Source organism: Octopus bimaculoides, chromosome 24 (assembly GCF_046866305.1).
Source record: "Octopus bimaculoides isolate indiv1 chromosome 24, ASM4686630v1, whole genome shotgun sequence".
NCBI lineage: Eukaryota > Metazoa > Mollusca > Cephalopoda > Octopoda > Octopodidae > Octopus > Octopus bimaculoides.
In genome coordinates, this window is record NC_142951.1 from 35,103,591 (window position 1) to 35,123,236 (window position 19,646).

A 19,646-nucleotide genomic window follows, 5' to 3' on the forward strand; every position below is an offset into this window, starting at 1 on the left:
AGGAGAAAAAAATGTATGGTCAGTTTGCAAGAGATACGAATGCCAAGACAAATACAGAAGACCAGTGGCCGTTGATAAAGAGGAATGACCTAATGGTAGAGACAGAAACACTTATATGAGCAAACTTTCCAGGCGCTGAGCCATGGTTTCACAGGAATCCATTGCTGCCTCTAACAATAAACTAGTCGGGAGACGAGGGGGGGGGGGGGGGCAGGGAAGATAGTAGGGGAGGTAACTCTCAAAGACAAGTCTCGACCGATAAATATTTCAGATTCGATAGGGGTCTGTGAACTATATTTAAACACACACACCTTTATATTTAAATCTAGATAGAATCAGGGTCGGAGAAAATACCTTCCAGTATTTAATTACGTTACTTTACATACAAATCCAGCTCTTCGTCTTTCTGAGGTCGATTAAAATATATAATTACCGGCCAAGTACTAAAGACCAAATAATCAACTAATCCCCTCTTCCGCCGTAATTTGTGGCATTCAGCCGATGTAAGGAATCGATATTTAAATATATTTAATCAATACATCAGGCCGGCGGTGAATTAGTGGAAACGTTGTCGACAGATAAAACTTCCTGGTGATATTTCGTCACCTCTCATAAATATTCGAATCCAGATTTTACTGAAATCCCCCACCCCACCTCTGATAGTTGAGGGAATGAATTAAAAACTGGGGTTGGAAGCTTATGAACATCTCTTCCTGACTCCTAAAATGTTTGGATGTGTGTCAGAAATCAACACACACACAAACACACACTTTTAACTGGTCATTAAAACTATGCAAAAACTCTAGTTTTCTTAATTGGATCATACACAGAGATGTGTGTGTGTACACAAATATATATAAGTGTGTCTATATACCTACACACACACACATACATATAAGCCTAAATATAACTTGATACACACACACGCATATATATATATATATATATATATATATATATATATATATATATATATACACACACACACACATATATATATATATACGGTTAATGTTGGATATTAGGCGAGAGCTAGTTATGCTCAGTTTTGAAAACTCGCAGTAGTGCTCAAATGAATTTGAACTTAGTCCGAATTCTTCACCCAGGACTAGGTCCACGGGTCAAGAGTGGCTTTAAAAGAAATCCAAGGTAAGCTAATATGAAGGTAATAATGTAGAAAAACAAAATTAGGCTTGACACACATATATTTATATATAAACTCCGTTATTCCGGTGGTTATTTCTGTACAATAGGGAGTAAATTCAATAAACACCGCCTTTACCAAAACAACCGATTCTTACGTCTCGAGTTTCAGCCGTAAAATGAAGGCAGATGAGAAGCGATGTTCTTGTAAAGGAATCCGATCTTGTTTATTATGCGAATATTCTTCCAAGAATACAACAGTCGCACATGAGAAGCTCCAGGTAAACACAAACATTCCTACAATTCAGAAAACGGCTCCAGCAAGGTGCCTGGTTCAAACCGCGTGTCGGCCGTCGCCGTTTTGTTATTTATTATTTGTTAAAAACATCGAATTGATGGACAGAATTTAGAGCCGGGTTAAGTGTCTTTGAGTATTTCATTCCATCCGCTTACATTTCGTTTTCGAAGTCTTTATTCCTCCTCCCGAAGGTTAGTGGACGAAGTCCCACTAGGTTTACTCAAATGCCACGTCTCTCTCGGACAAACACGATTTTTCTTGAATGAAAAACGAAAGAAACGATTATAAATGCGAACAAAATAAAATATAAATTGATATGTAGATAAATATAAGGGTTTATATAACTGGGAAGACGGAAACGGTGTAGAAGCCTGACGAGTAAGACTATACCTGTTGTCATATGTTGGGTTCTTTTAGTAGAATCCCACTCTCTGGCAAGTATTTGGGCCATGTTTCCTGTGGAGATAACTATCTTTTTGTTTTTCAACTCCTATTCAGTCTCAAAACCCATCAAAAGGCTTAACGGGCGCTTCTCCCTGTCTTATCACTAGATCGTAAAAATTACAACATGTAATTAATGGAATAACAGAATCGGTAGAACGACGGATAAAATGTGTTACCGTATTTTGTGGTGAACCTCTGCGTTCTCAGTTCGATTCCTACCGAGATCGAGTTTATCTTTTATACTTCCGGGTTCGATAAAATAAACTCTTTGCGAAATACCGAATTCGATCCAGCCAACTCTCTCTCTCTCTCTCTCTCTCTCTCTCTCATACACACACTCGAACAAACAAATGTATGACATTTGCTCCCCCCCCCCTTACTTTTTAGATTGATCTATTTTAAAGACAAGTATGAGGTTTGACAGACTCGAATCGGTAGAGCATCGTATTGTTGACAGACATTATTTAGTTCTGTGTATGTTAACCAAGGAAGGCTCTGTCATTGTAACCTGCCCCTAATTGATGCTAGTATCATTGATAGTGTGAGCGTTAATTAGGCAACTGTTTTAATTAAAATCTGACATTAATGAAGAAAACAGAATACACATGTAATCTTGTGCTGAAATTCTTTCATTCCTTGAAGATTACTTTTGTTTTAAAACAATTTACCTTGGACACCATAGAATATAGAGGGTAATTAAGTCTATAATTACTCGAAATTCCTTAGAATGTGTGAGCTCACCAGCGCCACCACCACCATCATCATTTAATATCCATGTTCCTTGCTGACATGAATTGGTCAGTTTGACAAGATCTGACAATCTAGAGGATTGCTTTGAGATGCAATGTCTGCTTTGGCATGATTTCAACAGCTAGATGTCCTTCCTAACAACATCAGTCACTGAATGTCTTTTTTTTCTTCCTTTGTATGACACTTACAGTAGAAACCATCCTGAAGTAGAGAAGGAATCCTCAGAACTGACAGATCCTGCCGAGCCATCCAACCGATGCCGTCAACATGGAAAATAGACATCAAATGGTGATGATGAGATATACATATGGTTCCCGGTTCAGTCCCACTGTATACCACGTGTCTTTTACAATAGTACCAGGTCAACCAAAGCCTTGCAAGTGGATTTAGTAGAAAGAAACTGAGTGGTGGGCGTTAGGAAGTGCATCCAGGTGTAGAAACTCTGCCAGATCAGATTGGAGCCTGGTGCAGCCATCTGGTTTGCCAGTCCTCAGTAAAATCGTCCAACCCATGCCAGCATAGAAAGCGGACGTTAAACGATGATGATGATGATATATATAGGTGCAGGAGTGGCTGTGTGGTAAGTAGGTTGCTTATCAACCACATGGTCCTGGGTTCAGTCCCACTGCGTGGCACCTTGGGCAAGTGTCTTCTACTATAGCCTCGGGCTGACCAAAGCTTTGTGAGTGGATTTGGTAGTCGGAAACTGGAAGAAGCCCTACATATATCTATATATATATATATATATTTGTATGTTTGTGTGTCTGTGATTGTCCCCCCACCATTGCTAGACAACTGATGCTGGTGTGTTTACGTCCTTGTAACTTAGCAGTTCGGCAAAAAGTGACCATTAGAATAAGTACTAGGCTTACAAAAAATAAGTCTCGGGGTCGATTTGCTCGATTAAAAGGTGGTGCTCCAGCATGGCCGCAATCAAATGACTGAAACAAATAAGAAAAAAAATATATATATATATGGGGTTTTTTCCTTATGGGGTTTTTTCACGCTGACTACTTGATAAATTCTTATAAAGATTGTATCCTATATTATATTATATATATATATATATATATATATATATATATCATCATCATCATCATCATCATCATCGTTTAACGTCCGCTTTCCATGCTAGCATGGGTTGGACGATTTGACTGAGGACTGGTGAAACCGGATGGCAACACCAGGCTCCAGTCTAATTTGGCAGAGTTTCTACAGCTGGATGCCCTTCCTAACGCCAACCACTCAGAGAGTGTAGTGGGTGCTTTTACGTGTCACCCGCACGAAAACGGCCACGCTCGAAATGGTGTCTTTTATGTGCCACCCGCACATATATATATATATTATCGTTAATGGCATGAAGTTGTTATGGTCCTTTGGATGATAATTGAGGAAGGCTTAGTGAAGTTCTATTGTGTATATTTTCCATTCTGTTTGTTGTGATCCTATATCATTTTTGAACAGGTTATGTGTATGTGTGTGTCATTGTGTATGGGTTTGTCCCCCACCACTGCTTGACAACTGGTGTTGGTTTGTGTGTGACTCTGTAACTTAGCATCTTTGCAAAAGAGACTGACAAAATAAATACCAAGGTTTAAAAAAAACGGTAATGAATGCGGAACAATTTGGTTGGGAAGCAAACTTCTTACTACACAGTCACACCTATATGTGTGTGTATGTATATATACATATACACATGTATACATATATATATATATACACACACACACACATTCATATGTACACACCCACAAGTTTGAAATACAGACTGGATTATTCAGAACATCATTAATCCATATTTTATAGAAGATTAGTGGAGATTAATGAATGAGATATGAGTTGAAGGGTGTCAGTTTGATGGTAGTCATGGTGGCAGTGTGAGGCAATGATGTAATTGAAGAGAAAGAAAGGAAACTGAATTGGAAAGAGAAGGGAGAAGAGGTGGCTGAGAAAGAGAGGCAAAGGAAGAGGAGGAGAAAATGACTGGTTAAAAAATCCTCCTCCCCTTCTTCCTCACACCACCCTTCATACTCCCCACCACTCAATTGTCGAATGGTGTCAATGGAACACCTTGACCTGTTTAATTCTGATGCTTGCAATTTGAATAGAAGACTGAGTTAATTAATGTAATTAGTAGTGCTTAATTGGCATCTTCTGAAATTAAATGGCTCATTGGGCAAATGTGTTGGATTACACAAGGTTTGTGAGTTCAAATCTTGCTTTAGTGCTATTGTATATGTGTGTACGTGTACATATATATATGTGTGTGTGTGTGTATATATATGTGTGTATGTATATATATATATGTATGTATGTATGCACATTTAGGGGAGGGGTTAAGTTGACCCCAGTGCTTGACTGGTATTGATTCCACCGACCCTGAAAGGATGGAAGGCAAAGTCAGCCTTGTCAGAATTTGAACTCAGAACATTAAGACAGGCAAAAAGCTATAAAGCATCTTCTCCAGTCGGCGTTCTAATGATTCTGCCATTTCATCTTATATAATAATAATATTAATGATAATAATAATAATAATCCTTTCTACCACAGGCACAACTCCTGAAATTTTTGAGGTGTGGGGGATGTGTGAAGGGGAGGATCGGAGCTAGTCGTTTACTCGAAAAGGATGAAAGGCAAAGTCAACCATAACAGAATTTGAACTCAGAACCTCAAGGCAGGCGAGATGCTGCTAACCGTTGTCTCTGGCTTGCTAATCATTCTTCCAGCTCGTTACCTTTTCATGTCAAATTATAATTAAAGCAATTTAACATTAAAATGAAGAGTTACTCGGTAGATTTTGTAGAGTCCGGATTTATTGAAGAAGGTGTATGGCTTAGTGGTTAGGGTGATTGGCTGATGATCGCAAGGGTGTGAGTTCATTTCCCAAGGGTGCATTGTGTCCTTGAGCAATGTAAGACTGTCTTACATTGCCACAGTCCACTCAGCTGACAAAAATGAGTTGTACCTGTAATTCAAAAGGGCCAGCCTTGTTACACTCTGTGTCATGCTGAATCTCCCTGAGAACTACATTATTTTCTCCATATATGGAAGTAATTGTGTGTGTGTGTGTGTGAGATATGGTTAAATATATATAAAACTAGAATAGTCGTAAGTTATGTGTGTGTGTGTGTATGCATTTGTGAATAGGTTTCTATTGTACGTGTATGTGAGAATAGACTATGTATTGTGTGGTGAGTATTGTATGTCTGTGCATGTTTATTGGATTAGGTTATGTTAGTGTGCATGCATGCGCCTGTGTGTGTGTGTGTGTGTGTATACAGGTGGCATATATTCCTTACATATAGGTTGATAGTGTGCCAAACTTCCCCTGATCTCCAGTCATTGGCTCATGAAAAAGAATGGTCTCCTTGTGCTTTGCTTGCCCTCTGCATTTTACCTGTTTGTCTGCTTAATTATCTCTCTCTCTCTCTCTCTTATATATATATATATATATATATATATATATATATATACATACACATACACACACATGTATACACGCACGCACACATATATGAATATATGTATGTGTACACATTGGTGTATATTCTTTGTTGAACTAAAAGACCAGACACCATTACACCGTAGCCACAACAACCAGTGCAAATGGCACCTGTTGTTGTTGTTGTTGTGTACAGTAAATGACAAGATAAGTCTTTAGTAGTAGTAGTTGTTGTTGTTAATTAGCAATCTGCTATTTGAATCATTCAGTGTCCTTACTTTGCTTATTTGTCTTTACCATGTTCACTTTTGTTATTGTAGTTGTTGTGAAAGTTAATAGTAGTAGTGGTGGCGGTTGTGGTTGTTAATGTACTGGTTGTCGTAGAGGTGTTGCTAATGGTGGCAGTGGTGGTGGTAGTAGTGATGGTTAATATATTGGTTGTTGTTGTTATGATTGTAGTGAGAGAGAGACAGGATGGTGGACTGAATAATTTCAGTTATAAAATTCTCCCTAATCATACATGCTCGCTACGCGCACACACACATACATAAGTCAAGGGGCCAACTTCTGACCTATGTATTCTGCGGCTCGCTTGTCAATAAATTCATACTGTAAGGGCCCATTGCGTTGATTTGCCCAGGGATCCATAATGCTGCCAAAACCGATCCTTCACACACACACACAAATCTATACATATACTCGTCCCAATACAAATTTCTGATCCTTGTACTGCTATATTACTGAAACGTTAAGCCACCGTTTTATGTATCCATTATTCCCGACAATTCTCCTTACCAAAGAATATTTAAATAATTGTCAGGTCTTAGACTTAGAAAGAACATAGATGACGACTACGATGTTACAGTATTGTTATTCCTTTATAAGATGCAATAACGATTAATTCCAAACCGGACAGTGTTCGGTTTCGGTCCAGCGGAAGTGAAATATCACATCATTTCGCCAACAGTTTTCTTCTAGTTTGTTCGAGAAATAATTTTAAATCCTGATTTCACCTGCCTTAAACATGATTATGTACACATACACACCTGAGTTTGTCGTCATCTATCTATACGTATGTATGTATATATATTTATACACTCGCAGACATAGCGTATAGAAACGTATACATCGTAATCACGCCTTCTAAAATCTGTGATATATATATATATATATATATATATATATATATATATATGTGTGTGTGTGTATGCATTAATTGAAAGTGGATAATTATTGTAAGCGATCAGTATTGAAGTTCTGAAATAAAATGTTCTTTTTCAGAATTGTAATTTTCGTATTTCTAAATTCCTTCTTTCCAAAACATTTCCGAAAATAAGCGAAAAAGAAAAAAACAAAGCTTTGTACACCCACGTGGTATCGGGACATTGCCGAACGTTAATAATATAAAAAATAGATAAATAAATATGCATTTACATATCTAGTTATATGTAAACACATAAACAAAAACTCGGTTATAATTTATATACAACAGCTAATGTATGTAGAAATAAATACGTTATGTAGGATTGTATTTGGGAGTGATGTGTTGTGGGCGTGTGGGTTAGCGTCCTGGATTATTTTCTCCTTTTATGGGTGAGGGTTCGAATTGTGCTGAGGATGTAATGATGCCTAATCATCTTTCGGGACCAAAAGTCATTTGAGGATATTTCTTTAACTGAACATCTTTAGCGAACCCTAATTTTTATATATTGATGTGGATTTCGTGATGTTTCCGTTCTGACCCTTTCAAAACCTAACAGAGACTCTTCAGGTCGATTCAATATTTAAATAAGCGAATCTTAGATGCTAGTACGATAATTACAGCAGTCTTAAGGGTAACCGTAGCCAAATCTCAGAAAATATAGTCTCTCTCATTCAAAGACGGGATGTTCACGGCTGGAATGTCTTCGTTTCCACTCGTCAAAGCTAAAAAGAATTTTGTAATAAAACTGAAGGCTTTCTATCTTTTACATGTTCCAATCATTTGATTGTGGCCATGCTGGGGCACCGCCTTCAAGAATTTTTAGTTGAATAAATCGATCCCAGGACATTTCTTTTTTTAAAGCCCGGTATTTTTTCTGTTGGTCTATTTGGCCGAACCGCTAAATTAGGGGGACGTAAACACACCAACACCGGTTACCATGCAGTGATGGTGGTGGACACACACGCGCGCGCTTGATGGGTTTCTTTCAGTTTCTGTCTACCAAATCCACTCACAAGGCTTTAAATCGACCTCAGGACTTATTTTCTTGTTAAGTCTAGAAGTTATTCCATCGATCCATTTTGCCGAACCGCTAAGTCATGGGGACGTGTACACACCAACACCACTCGTCAAGTAGTGGTGTGGGGGACAAACACACACAAAGACACACATATACATATGTACATATACTCTTATTCTTTTTACTCTTTTACTTGTTTCAGTCATTTGACTGCGGCCATGCTGGAACACCGCCTTTTAGTCGAGAAAATCGACCCCAGGACTTATTCTTTGTAAGCCTAGTACTTATTCTATCGGTCTCTTTTGCCGAACCTCTAAGTTACGGGGATGTAAACACACCAGCATCGGTTGTCAAGCGATGTTGGGGTGGGGTGGGGGGGGACAAACACAGACCTACATGTATGTAGAACACCCCAAGCATGGTCCCCCGACAAGTATGTTCTTAGTTGATCGACCAACTAACTGGTCATTGTTGAAACCAATGGGGGATCTTTTCTGTTTAACTGAACCTGTGGAGATTTTAAAGTTTTGTGAAAATTTTAATACCCAAATTTTAACGACAAAACACGATTGAGAATTACTGATCTACATAATACTATATTATCTACTGTCACCTTACGTATCACCATTTTTGCAAGAGTAAGGAGTGATTTCATAAATCTTTGGCTGTTATTTCTAGCAAGTCAGACAATGGTTGCGAAGCATTGGTATCCTTAATGTGTTTGATGTAATTGAAGGGAGGTAACTGTATAAAACCAGATTATCCATTTGCTAAATAGCAATTGCCATGGTGACTGACGTCTGTAAACACTCCATCTTGCTTCTCACACTTGTCACAATCAACAACAACATGTGCATTCTTTTATATAAATAATTCAATTTGTTTGTATTGTTCTTCTTTGTGTATTTTGTATGAATTTATTGGTCGAGTCCTGAGTTTCTTGACTTTCAACCGTATCTGGTTGTGGGGACTTGGTCAGGATTTCCAGGGTTTTCTACTATTGTTCCCGGGTCTATTCTCACCCAGAGTAGTGGCACCTATCAGGGTCCCAGATATGGTTTAATTAGCTTATTAGAGCTTTCCCACCTATGAATATTAAGACTGAAGAAAAAAAAAATCCCTTTATAGCTCAATGGAGGAGAAGGTGACCACAGTAACGCATTGTGGGGTGCAGAGAACAAAATGAGGCAACTTGATCATCCCCTGCATATTTCTTCATCCTCAGTCGTCTTGACCTGGTCTTGCCACTGGATGGAAGATGGTCATGGAAGAGTGAGTGAGGTTGATGGTGCACAACTCTTCTTCATTTTAATCAGAGTCAATGTCCAAGTGATCAATCAGTCTTTAGGAGGACCAGGTGATCCTTACCACTCCAACGGATGACCATACAGTGGATTTAAGGTCAGTTCCACAGTGGATTTAAGGTCAATTCCACCATACATATTTCTAACTCCCAAAACCCTTCTTTCTTACTCTGTCTGAAATCCCTGGATCCTTCCCATCTCAGACCAAGGTTTCTGTACAGGAACCAACATAGAGAGTATTTACTCTCCCCTAATTAAGGTTTCCTAGACAACAGGGATTTCCTATGAACATGAGGTGAACTCACTGACTGCATTTCACGAGTACCTCTTTGTTTGATAGGCAGATTCTATGTAACTGGTCATTATCCTGGATACATATCTGGAGTATTTCTTACTGCTAACTTCTCCTGTATTTCTCTCATCTCAGTGTTGTGTATACATGCACATATAATATATTTATAAAGTGCTGGTACCACATAAAATGCACCAGCCACGTTGGTGTTACATAAACACACCCGTGCTGGTGCTGCATAAAAGCATGTTGGTGTTAGGAAGGGCATCCAGCTGTAGAAACCCACCCAAAACAGACAAGGAACCTGGGTAGCTCTTCAGCAGGTCAGCTCCTGTTTAACTGTCCAAACCATGCCAGTAAGAGAAATGGATGTTAAATGATGAGGATGATGATCTATATTATGTATATATATAAATATATATATATATATATATAGTATTTATTATTATTATTATATCAAGAGCTATTATACTATAAGTAAAGCCACACCCTGTAAGGGGCCTCTACGCACTGAATTCGAGGGAATGAACATAGAAATTCCATGTGTTCACATGGTATTTCATTTTCATTTTATCTAGTTTCAGCTCATGAGCTGTGGCCATGCTGGGGCACGGCCATTATGTATAGATGTTTATATTTATATTTTCCTGGTTATGTTCATATTGATGAGTGGAGAGCATGTTATACGTGCTGCCCATGAAATCATTAATGATATACGACTAAACCTTTTTTAAAAGTATTTCTCCTATGTTCATTCCCTCGAATTCAGTGTGTGTGGATATTTGTTGAAGTAGTTTGATTTTAGAGTACACTTATAGCATGTGGCTTTACTTATAGTAGTAGCCCTTGATATAATAATGTATTTTATATATAAGGAAATAAATTATATATTTTGTATTTATTTTTCCTTAATCGGTTTTGCATGCTGGCTACTTGATAAAATCATATATAGATTTTATCCTTATATTTTATTTATAAATATATCATCATCATCATCATCGTTTAACGTCCGTTTTCCATGTTGGCATGGGTTGGACAGTTCGACTGGGGTCTGGGAAGCCAGGAGGCTGTACCAGGCCTCAATCTGGTCTGGCAGTGTTTCTACAGATCAGATTGGGGTCTGTTGCAGCCTCCTGGCTTCCCTGATCCCAGTCAAACCATCCAACCCGTGTGTGTGTGTGTGTAATATACTTATGTATTTATCTATCTCTTTATGTGTAAATATGTGTGTGTGTGTGCATGTGTACTTATGAATAAATGTATGTATATTTGTAGATCACAACCTATCTGTATTGTAACAAATGTCAGAAAGCTTGGGCAGAGCAGCAGCAACGGAAACAACACCCGGATCATGAAGGAGCATCAATGGAGTATCCTGGGATCTTCTTGAAAGAAGAGTTTATCAGTGCTGAAGAGGAGGAATTCCTGACCAAACAGATTGACCTGTCTCCATTCGTAGATTCCCAATCAGGTCGGAGGAAGCAGGTACGTTTAATTGTACCATTTTGATGTTTTGTTTTTTGTTTTTTTTTTCTTATAAAGTAGCCGGGATTGGAGGGGTGGCAGGATGGGTGTGTGATCTTTGCTGCCCCTTTTCTCAAAGAGACAATATTGATGCATTTGTTGTCCAATCTGAACATCTGTTGGTCAAAGCCTCACAAGGCTTTGGTCGGCATGAGGCTATAGCGGAGGACACTTGCTCAAGGTGCCACGCAGTGGGACTGAACCCAGGACCATGTGGTTAGGAAGCAAGTTTCTTACCACACATTCACTCTTGTAGAAAATTTCGTAAAAAGATACCCATTTTTCTGAAAGTTATGAGGAGACAAAGTCGACTCGTGTGCATTTTCCGAAACTCCTCACCCCCACATTCGGAAAAACTTTTCAACACAAATTCCAACGTAACCGGGATCTACACGCTTTGAAGCTTATTTGTAGGAAATTTCATTAAAAAATATTCATTTTTTCTAGAAGTTATGAGAAAACAAAGTTGCATGTATCCTTTGTAGGAATCTAAAGTCAGAGAGGTTTGGCTGCTATTTCTAGCTTTTCTCGGAACTACTTCGAGGCTTGGTTTAAATATAGTTGTTTAATCTTAGGTCGATTCCAAAGCAGGCATATCAAAGACTTTCCAGTTGTCACCATCTCTTCTTTTTTCCCCCTCAAGGTTTAGTGTGTCCCAGATTACGTTATCAAAAGCAATCTTCTTTTTCTAAGACAGTAGATTATAATTTTTGGCTTCTATTTCTTGTAGTTTGGCTGAGTATCCATAAAAGATTCCCCTCGTTGGTTTTAGTCACTGGTCAATTCTGAAGCAGGCCTGATATCAAAGACTTTCCAGGACTATTATTTAACGTGTCCTTCGTTTTTAAAATAGTTGCATGTGATTTAAAGTATATGTGACTGCTATTTCTAACAGCTCAGCAACGAACCACATAGGATTGCCCTTCTTCCTTTGTTATGCCAGTTAGCGAAGGGAAGTAACTCTGCAAGGGAGACAACTCTCTTGTACGTGTGTATATGTGTGTCACTGAGCGACGCCTTTTTAGCGATTCAAATCCACGTTTTTCATTGGTCAATTAACGTCTGTTGTCTGATTGGTCACAGATGACGTCTCTTGTCTCAACTGACATTTTCTGAAAACACTTTAAACTCTTTACTTGACGACGTAACAATCGATTTTTTTGAAAAAATTTTAATTTTTTTTGGTGAACCTTTCAAACTGCAGCAGACAAAAGTTTAAACAAATTCAATAATATTTTCACAAAATTAAGGGCAAAGAAAACGAAAAATAACCCTTTTTAAAACTTTTCTGTAATTCTACAGAGATACCAATTGAGAAAAATGGCTGACATATTTTTAAGCCATGATATTAAACGACTTCTTAGCGAGAAATTTTTGGTCATTATTGGCGACTCTATCCAGCGAGCCATTTACAAAGACATTGTGTCAATGTTAAGTGACAGAGGAAATAATTTTTATTTGACTGACGGCGACATGAGAGTAAAAGGCGAACTGTCATTCAGTGGAGACACTTTATTGAAAGGCGGCTGTCAAAACGGTATGACAAACGGTATTGATTATTGTGAAGTCAGGCAGTATCGGAACGACTCATATTTTATACGATTTTATTTTGTAACTCGATGTTTTAACAAAAAAGTTGAAGAAATTCTGGACGACCTCAAAAAAATTCCTCCTGACATTTTAATAATGAACTCCTGTCTGTGGGACTTGAGTCGCTATGGCGCGAACGGTTGGCCAGCCTACAAAGAGAAACTTAAAATTCTATTCGACTCACTCTTGAAGACGCTCAAACCCAGCTGTCTAGTCATATGGAACAGTACCTTACCAGTCTCTACAGATGCGTACGGTGGTTTCTTCGGATCGAAAGCCCGCTCCCAGAAACAGAGACTCCCCACAGATATACTAGCAGCTAACGAATTTGTCTACAACCTTATCAAGGACTACCCGTTTGATTTTCTCGACCTGCACTACTTTCTTCGCTACCACAGGCACAGATTGAGTAAAGATGGAATTCACTGGGACATGACGGCTCACCGCCGCATCAGCAATCTCCTTTTCACACACGTTTCTGAAGCTTGGGGGATTCCTTTACCAGGCCGCGTGCCTCCCCAATTCCACCCGTGTCGACTGGACAGCACGAAGGCGTCCGGAAGCGGCGATGCATTCCCATGCATCCATCCCTATTTGGGTTCAATCTTTACAGGATTCGGCAAAGACAACCAGAGAATGAGCACTTTAATTAGCAGCTTCCGTGAAGTGAGCGAGCATGTCACATATCGGCGAATGCACGACGATATACTGTATGGACGAAGGGGGAGGAGATTGCACGCCTCGATGAGTCTTGTGTCGAAATCCAAGCAGAAAGTGTTGCACATGAGAAGATGCAAGCGTTTAAACTCCACCAACAGACGCTCAAAACGATCCAAAAAACGAAAAAGCGAAACCACATAAGTTTTTTTTTTTGCTATCTTTTACTTCATTTGAAAACTTCTTACAGTTTATATCATATACAACACTTTTATTTTAACATTTAATTTTTATTTTCGTAAAGAAAAACAAAACCAAAAATAAGGAAAAAGCTAAAATATTTTTTTCACATAAAAACAAAACAAAACAAAAACAAACAAAAAAAAACTATTGAATCCTGAAAATAATAATGGAACAATAATAATGTTGAACAATTACGTACCGGTGACAAAGTTGGATACAAATTAAACATCCATAAATATTTCTGTAGTTACAAGTGTGAACTACTGTTGTGTTTGTCATAATTATCACTCGCCCCACCTCACTATTTTGCCTTTAAAACCACATCAAAAACAATTGGCACTAATTCCATTTTTTTTTACTAATTTCTACGACTGGAATGTCGTTTAAGAATTTTTTTGAAAGTTTCACAATAAAGGTATTACAGAAATAATAGTAAATATTGTGTGTCTTTTCTGCAAAGGCTGTTGTTTATATTTTGTGATATCCATTTCAGTTGATAGTAGTGAGCTATCGGGCTGTGAACTGTGGCATTTATGCCTTTCCCACCGGTAATGCACATGGAGATTGAAAACAGCGGACAAGATTTATTTGTGTATACATACAATATACGCACGTGCGTATATGTCTTGTTTGTAAATATATACGCGTGTATAAGGCAGAACTACTTTGGTGTCCCCCACAAATTTGTTTCTTTATAACTTTCTGAAAAATACATTTTTAGCGAAGTTTTGCAGAGGTGTTTTCGAAAGTAACGGGTGGTGTGCGTATTATTTACCTCCGCCAAAAATCTTTTTCATAAAGTTACGAGGAACATAAGTCGGCGGGGCACTAAACTGTAGTTATACCACATAGACACGTAATGTTTGTGTGTTGTTAAATTTCAAATACGAAATGTTTGCAAATTTGTCGAGGCATTTCATGAATAAAATCAGTCCATTTGTATGTCTATTGTCCAAAGTCATGTGTATATACGTAGATTTGAGTATAAATATATGTATATATACGTGTTTGTGTTTATATATTACGTTGTTATAAAATTGTAGGCAGGGCAACCACCTTCACTTCGGTATTATTGTTTAGTCTCAGGTCTGACCTAACAATTAAAGCCGTTCTATCCATGACCGACCCGTTTATTTAGAGAAATCTGGAACAGACATCTGAATTGACTGAGAGTACATTAAATGTTTGCGAAACCGAAACTTTTAAAATGAAATTAATGTTAAAAACAGTCGGGCGGTATTTGATCTCATGTGTGTTCTGTAACAGTTGTCTCTATCGCTGCTGAACTTTTCTCTCTCACACACACACATGTATATACAAATCTAAATTCTATCGCTTCACACGAGTTATTTACGAGTAGGACTTCGACAGTTCAGTCGTGGCCATCCAGTATTTTTTTCTGTTTGACTCTATTATCTTAGTATACCCTTCCTTCACTTTATTTCTCTTAAGATAATGACGGAGATTTGGCTACTATTTCTAGTTGGATTAACCTCCGTGAAGAGCAAGTGGGAAAGGCCAAGAAACGGGCCGCATGAGACATGACTTATCATCCGGAGGGCCGCACTACTAAAGAAATTGAAGATAATTGTTCGTTAGGCCTATCATTCAGGAAGACCCGCGGGCCGCAGGTTCAGGTGTTGAGGCCCACAATGAATATTTGGCACACGGTGTGTGTGTGTGTTGTGATGGTGGTGGTGGTATGTTGGACGTTAGTAGTGGTGGCGATGCTGGTGTTTCTGTAGACAGCCGACAAAAAATAAAATCATTGAAGCGTGACTAATGGATCAGTAATGATCATCCCAGAATGAACAACAACAGTCTGGTGGAGGTGGGGTGGGGTGAATCTTACTGGACAAAAACAAACTGACCAGAGATAGTCTGGTGGTTATGACGGCGGTAGTTGTTGTTGCTGGTGGTGGTGGTGTGATGGGGGAGGGTTGGGTGAAGGAGCCTGTGGTGGCAGTTTGGCGTCGGTGGTGGTTGGGGGCAGAGGAGGCAGAGGAGGCCGGTGTTGGTGCTGGAGATGTCTCCGTGGTGCTGATAGTTGGAAGTTATCTGGTGGGGGTGACGTTGGCGGTAAAGCCTATTCTATATTGGGTGTGTGTGTATATATGTGTGTATGTGTGCGCGTGTGTATTATTGTTGATCAGGAGGTCAACCCTTACAGACAAGATTTATGGTCATGTTTAGCTCTGACCCCGCCGTCTTTTGTTTATAGGTTTTGGTTTGTTTTATCATTTGTTTATTTAATTTTGTACGCATTCCCGTTTCTTCCGTTTTCAAGAGAGTAGTCGTCTGAGGGGAAAGTTCGCTGTTATTTCTAGCAGGTCAAACGTTTTTGTAGTGGTCTCCTTATTTTGGTGTCTTTATGGACACGTGTTTTTGCTTCAGATGCCCTCATCATCATCATCATCATCATCATCATCAAAACACACACACACACAGAGGATCGCAAATATGGCAACGTGGTTAAGAAGCTGGCTTTGTAACCACTTGGTTTTAGGTTCAGTCCTAGAACGCAGCAAGTGTCTTCTATTAGCTCGGGGCCGACCAATGTGTTGCAAGTGAATTTGGTAGACGGAAACTGTGGAAGACTGTCGTATGTGTGTGTATATACGATGTATTTGTATATATATATATATGTGTGTGTGTGTGTGAAGACAGGTGAAGTAAGTACTGACCTGGAGATGGTCTTTTGTTTGTGAAACGCTTTCCTGTCAACAAACCGCACCCACCAGGTGGTGGTGATGGCCACGAGTGGAGGTGGTGATGGCCGCGAGTGGAGGTGGTGTTGGCCGCGAGTGGAGGTGGTGTTGGCCGCGAGTGGAGGTGGTGTTGGCCGCGAGTGGAGGTGGTGTTGGCCGCGAGTGGAGGTGGTGTTGGCCGCGAGTGGAGGTGGTGTTGGCCGCGAGTGGAGGTGGTGTTGAGTGATTTATTGATCTGGGTTATTTAGTAGATAGCTTTTCTTTACACCCCGTTCGCCACCACTACCTTCATCGTCGTCGTCGTCCTCCTCCTACTATTACTAATACCTGCAGCACCACCATCACCAACACCACCACCACCACCACCGCTGCCATTACTATTGGTCTCTAGCAAAAGGCCGGCTATTTTGAGGGATCGGGTTTTGGCCGATATAAGGCAAAGTTGACCTCGGCAGTATTTGAACTTAATGGTTTCAAATTTTGCCACAAGACCACTAGTTTTGAGGGAAGTCGATTACATCGACCCCCAGTAAAGTCGGACGAAATGCTGTTAAGAATCGTTAGCACACCGGACGAAATGCTGTTAAGCATTTCGTCCGGTGTGCTAACGATTCTTCCAGCTCGCCGCCTTAATAATAATAATAATAATAATAATAATGATGATGATGATGATGTTTTCCCTCTATTTCAGGATTATGGTCCAAAAGTGAATTTCAAAAAGCAGAAGGTGAAGTGTTCAGCGTTCACGGGTCTTCCAAGCTTCAGCAAGTTTCTCGTCGACCGTTTCGCTTCCATACCAGAGTTGTCCGGTTTCGTTCCTGTTGAGCTTTGCAATCTTGAGTACGAACCGTCGAGGGGAGCTGCCATCGATGCCCACTTCGACGATTTCTGGATCTGGGGTGAACGCCTGGTGACTGTCAACCTCCTCAGCGACACCTACCTCAGCATGAGCCTGGAGACGAACCCTGGGATCGCGGTTCGCGTTCCGCTGCCGCGCCGCTCGCTAATCGTCGTCTACGGCCCGGCACGATACCAATGGAAACACGCCATACACAGACAAGACATTGAATCACGCCGACTTGCGATGACCTTCCGGGAACCTACTGTCGACTTCCTGCCAGGGGGGCCCCATTCCGATATTGGGGATCAACTTATACGGACAGCCCTTACTTTCCAAGGAATTTCTGTCGCTGAAACTTCAGATCGGTGACGAAGAGGATTATGTTAATAAATGACGCTAATACATTAGGTTGTAAATAGTAAAAGATCGAAAAAAGTGTTGTTGTTATTGTCGTCGTCGTCGTCGTCGTCGTCCTCCTCCTCCTCCTACATCTTCTTTAATTTAAATTTTAAAATGCCGTCTTTTTTTTTTGCAGAATCAGAATCTCCGTACTCAAAAATGGGGGATTCTGTAAAGAAAAAAAAAAAAAAAAAAAAAAAAAAGACGAAAGGGGTTGCGATCCTCACGCTTTACGTCCGCCGCTTTTTAGTTACCGTCAGCCTCATTTTTTTTCATCCGTTCACCAGCTCATCACCTCCCCCCCTTCCCGCTCCCGGGTTTTCTAAATGATGTTTGTGCGTGTATGTATTTGTGTATTATCTGAGCATTAGCAAATATTTATGCAAACGCGCGTGTATATATATATATATATATATATATATGTGTGTGTGTGTGTGTGTATATACATATATATGTATGTATACATATATGTATATATATATATATATATGTGTGTGTGTGTGTGTGTGTGTGTATGCATGTATGCGTGCAGATAAGTTTACATAGGTACAAAATAACTTCAGCAATAACAGCTTACGAAACCTGCGAACCGTAACAAGTTAGCAGCGAACCATAACCAAACAACTTCGGTAAGCAGCTTCTGCAACAAGTGAAACACTCAGATAAACAGGATATGAAACAACCGAACCAAGACAAGAAGAAGCAGATATAGAAGATCAGAACGAAAAGTATTAAGGAAGGATATCAGAAATAGAACAATCACTGAACCATAATTTAACCTACAGGAATATTGAAAACAATAAAGCGGTACTTATATAACGAACAGCGAAGTCGTTCGGTGAAAACGTTTAAACAATGAATTGGCAAATGATACGACAACCACAGTCAACATTCTAGCAAAACAGTAGAAACTGACCAATAAAAGCGTTAGCAATAGATCACATCCTATCCATAAGAGAAATAAGACAGAGCGAAACAATGACAAAAATAGATAAAAGGATAGCACGCACGCACACAGACACACGCAAACAGACAGACAGACACACACACACAAACATGAAATAAACCAATGAGAACCACACAGTCACACCTGCGCATATGTATGTATGTATGTAGTTTTTATTTGTAGAGTTTGTCCGTAAACTAAAGTGTGTGTATGTGCTTGCCTGTCTGGGTGCATTCGTAAATCCCACGTAGCCACTTGCGTAACTGGAGTGTGTGCCGCCCGAGGCGTCCCTTTCTTTTGCCGCCTCCGTACCCCATAAAAAGCACATATTGTCTGTAGCAATAGCCTATAGAAAGTGCTGTCTCTTTAAAAGTGCCGCCCGGAGTGGGGGACCGTCCCGCACTCCCTGCCACGCTAGTGCACGTAGCCAAATCCAAAATGTAGACGATCTCACTAAGACTTTTCATGCAAAGCATTTGAAAATTGCAATAATGGAAAGAGGAAACTTAAGGTTATAACAAAATACTCCAATACAGAACTTACTCCCAAATAACGTGTTCAGTGCTCAGTTTCACTGCTGCTGCTGTGTATATCTATATGTATGTACGCATGTTTGATTGCATGCACTACGAGTGTATGAACCTGTGTATGTATGTATGTATGTATGTGTGTGTGTGTGTGTGTGTATGTATGTATGTATAAATATAGAAGTATATATATATATATATATATATATATATATATATATACTGAGATATTTCTAAAATACCTTCATTCGTACATATATTTGTTCACACACACACACACAGAGGCTTATTTGCATATACACACGCCACACACGCC

The 19,646-nt window shown here is 39.5% G+C and overlaps 2 protein-coding genes and 1 non-coding gene across 5 annotated transcripts; all 3 read left to right on the forward strand.

Annotated features, from left to right (window-relative positions):
• Positions 1–1,238: 1,238 nt before the first annotated feature.
• LOC106869071 (alpha-ketoglutarate-dependent dioxygenase alkB homolog 4) lies at positions 1,239–17,903 on the forward strand. Of its 3 annotated transcripts, XM_014914593.3 has the most exons (4): positions 1,290–1,424; positions 2,826–2,923; positions 11,171–11,380; positions 17,309–17,903. In XM_014914593.3, the coding sequence occupies exons 2-4, from the start codon at positions 2,903–2,905 to the stop codon at positions 17,825–17,827; spliced, it is 750 nt and encodes a 249-aa protein (XP_014770079.2). In that variant the 5' UTR covers positions 1,290–1,424; positions 2,826–2,902; the 3' UTR covers positions 17,828–17,903. The 3 variants fall into 3 exon arrangements, with proteins under 3 accessions (XP_014770077.2, XP_014770079.2, XP_014770078.2); XM_014914591.3 differs by lacking the exon at positions 2,826–2,923 and having other exon boundaries at positions 1,239–1,424; positions 17,309–17,900; XM_014914592.3 differs by lacking the exons at positions 1,290–1,424; positions 2,826–2,923 and adding an exon at positions 6,994–7,149.
• Positions 7,693–7,762, forward strand: LOC128250857 (small nucleolar RNA SNORD2). Its single transcript, XR_008266827.1, has one exon. It is a non-coding gene; the product is annotated as a small nucleolar RNA SNORD2 (small nucleolar RNA).
• Positions 12,546–14,006, forward strand: LOC106869070 (PC-esterase domain-containing protein 1B-like). The gene has a single exon (XM_014914590.3). The coding sequence runs from the start codon at positions 12,740–12,742 to the stop codon at positions 13,868–13,870; it is 1,131 nt and encodes a 376-aa protein (XP_014770076.1). The 5' UTR covers positions 12,546–12,739; the 3' UTR covers positions 13,871–14,006.
• Positions 17,904–19,646: the final 1,743 nt, after the last annotated feature.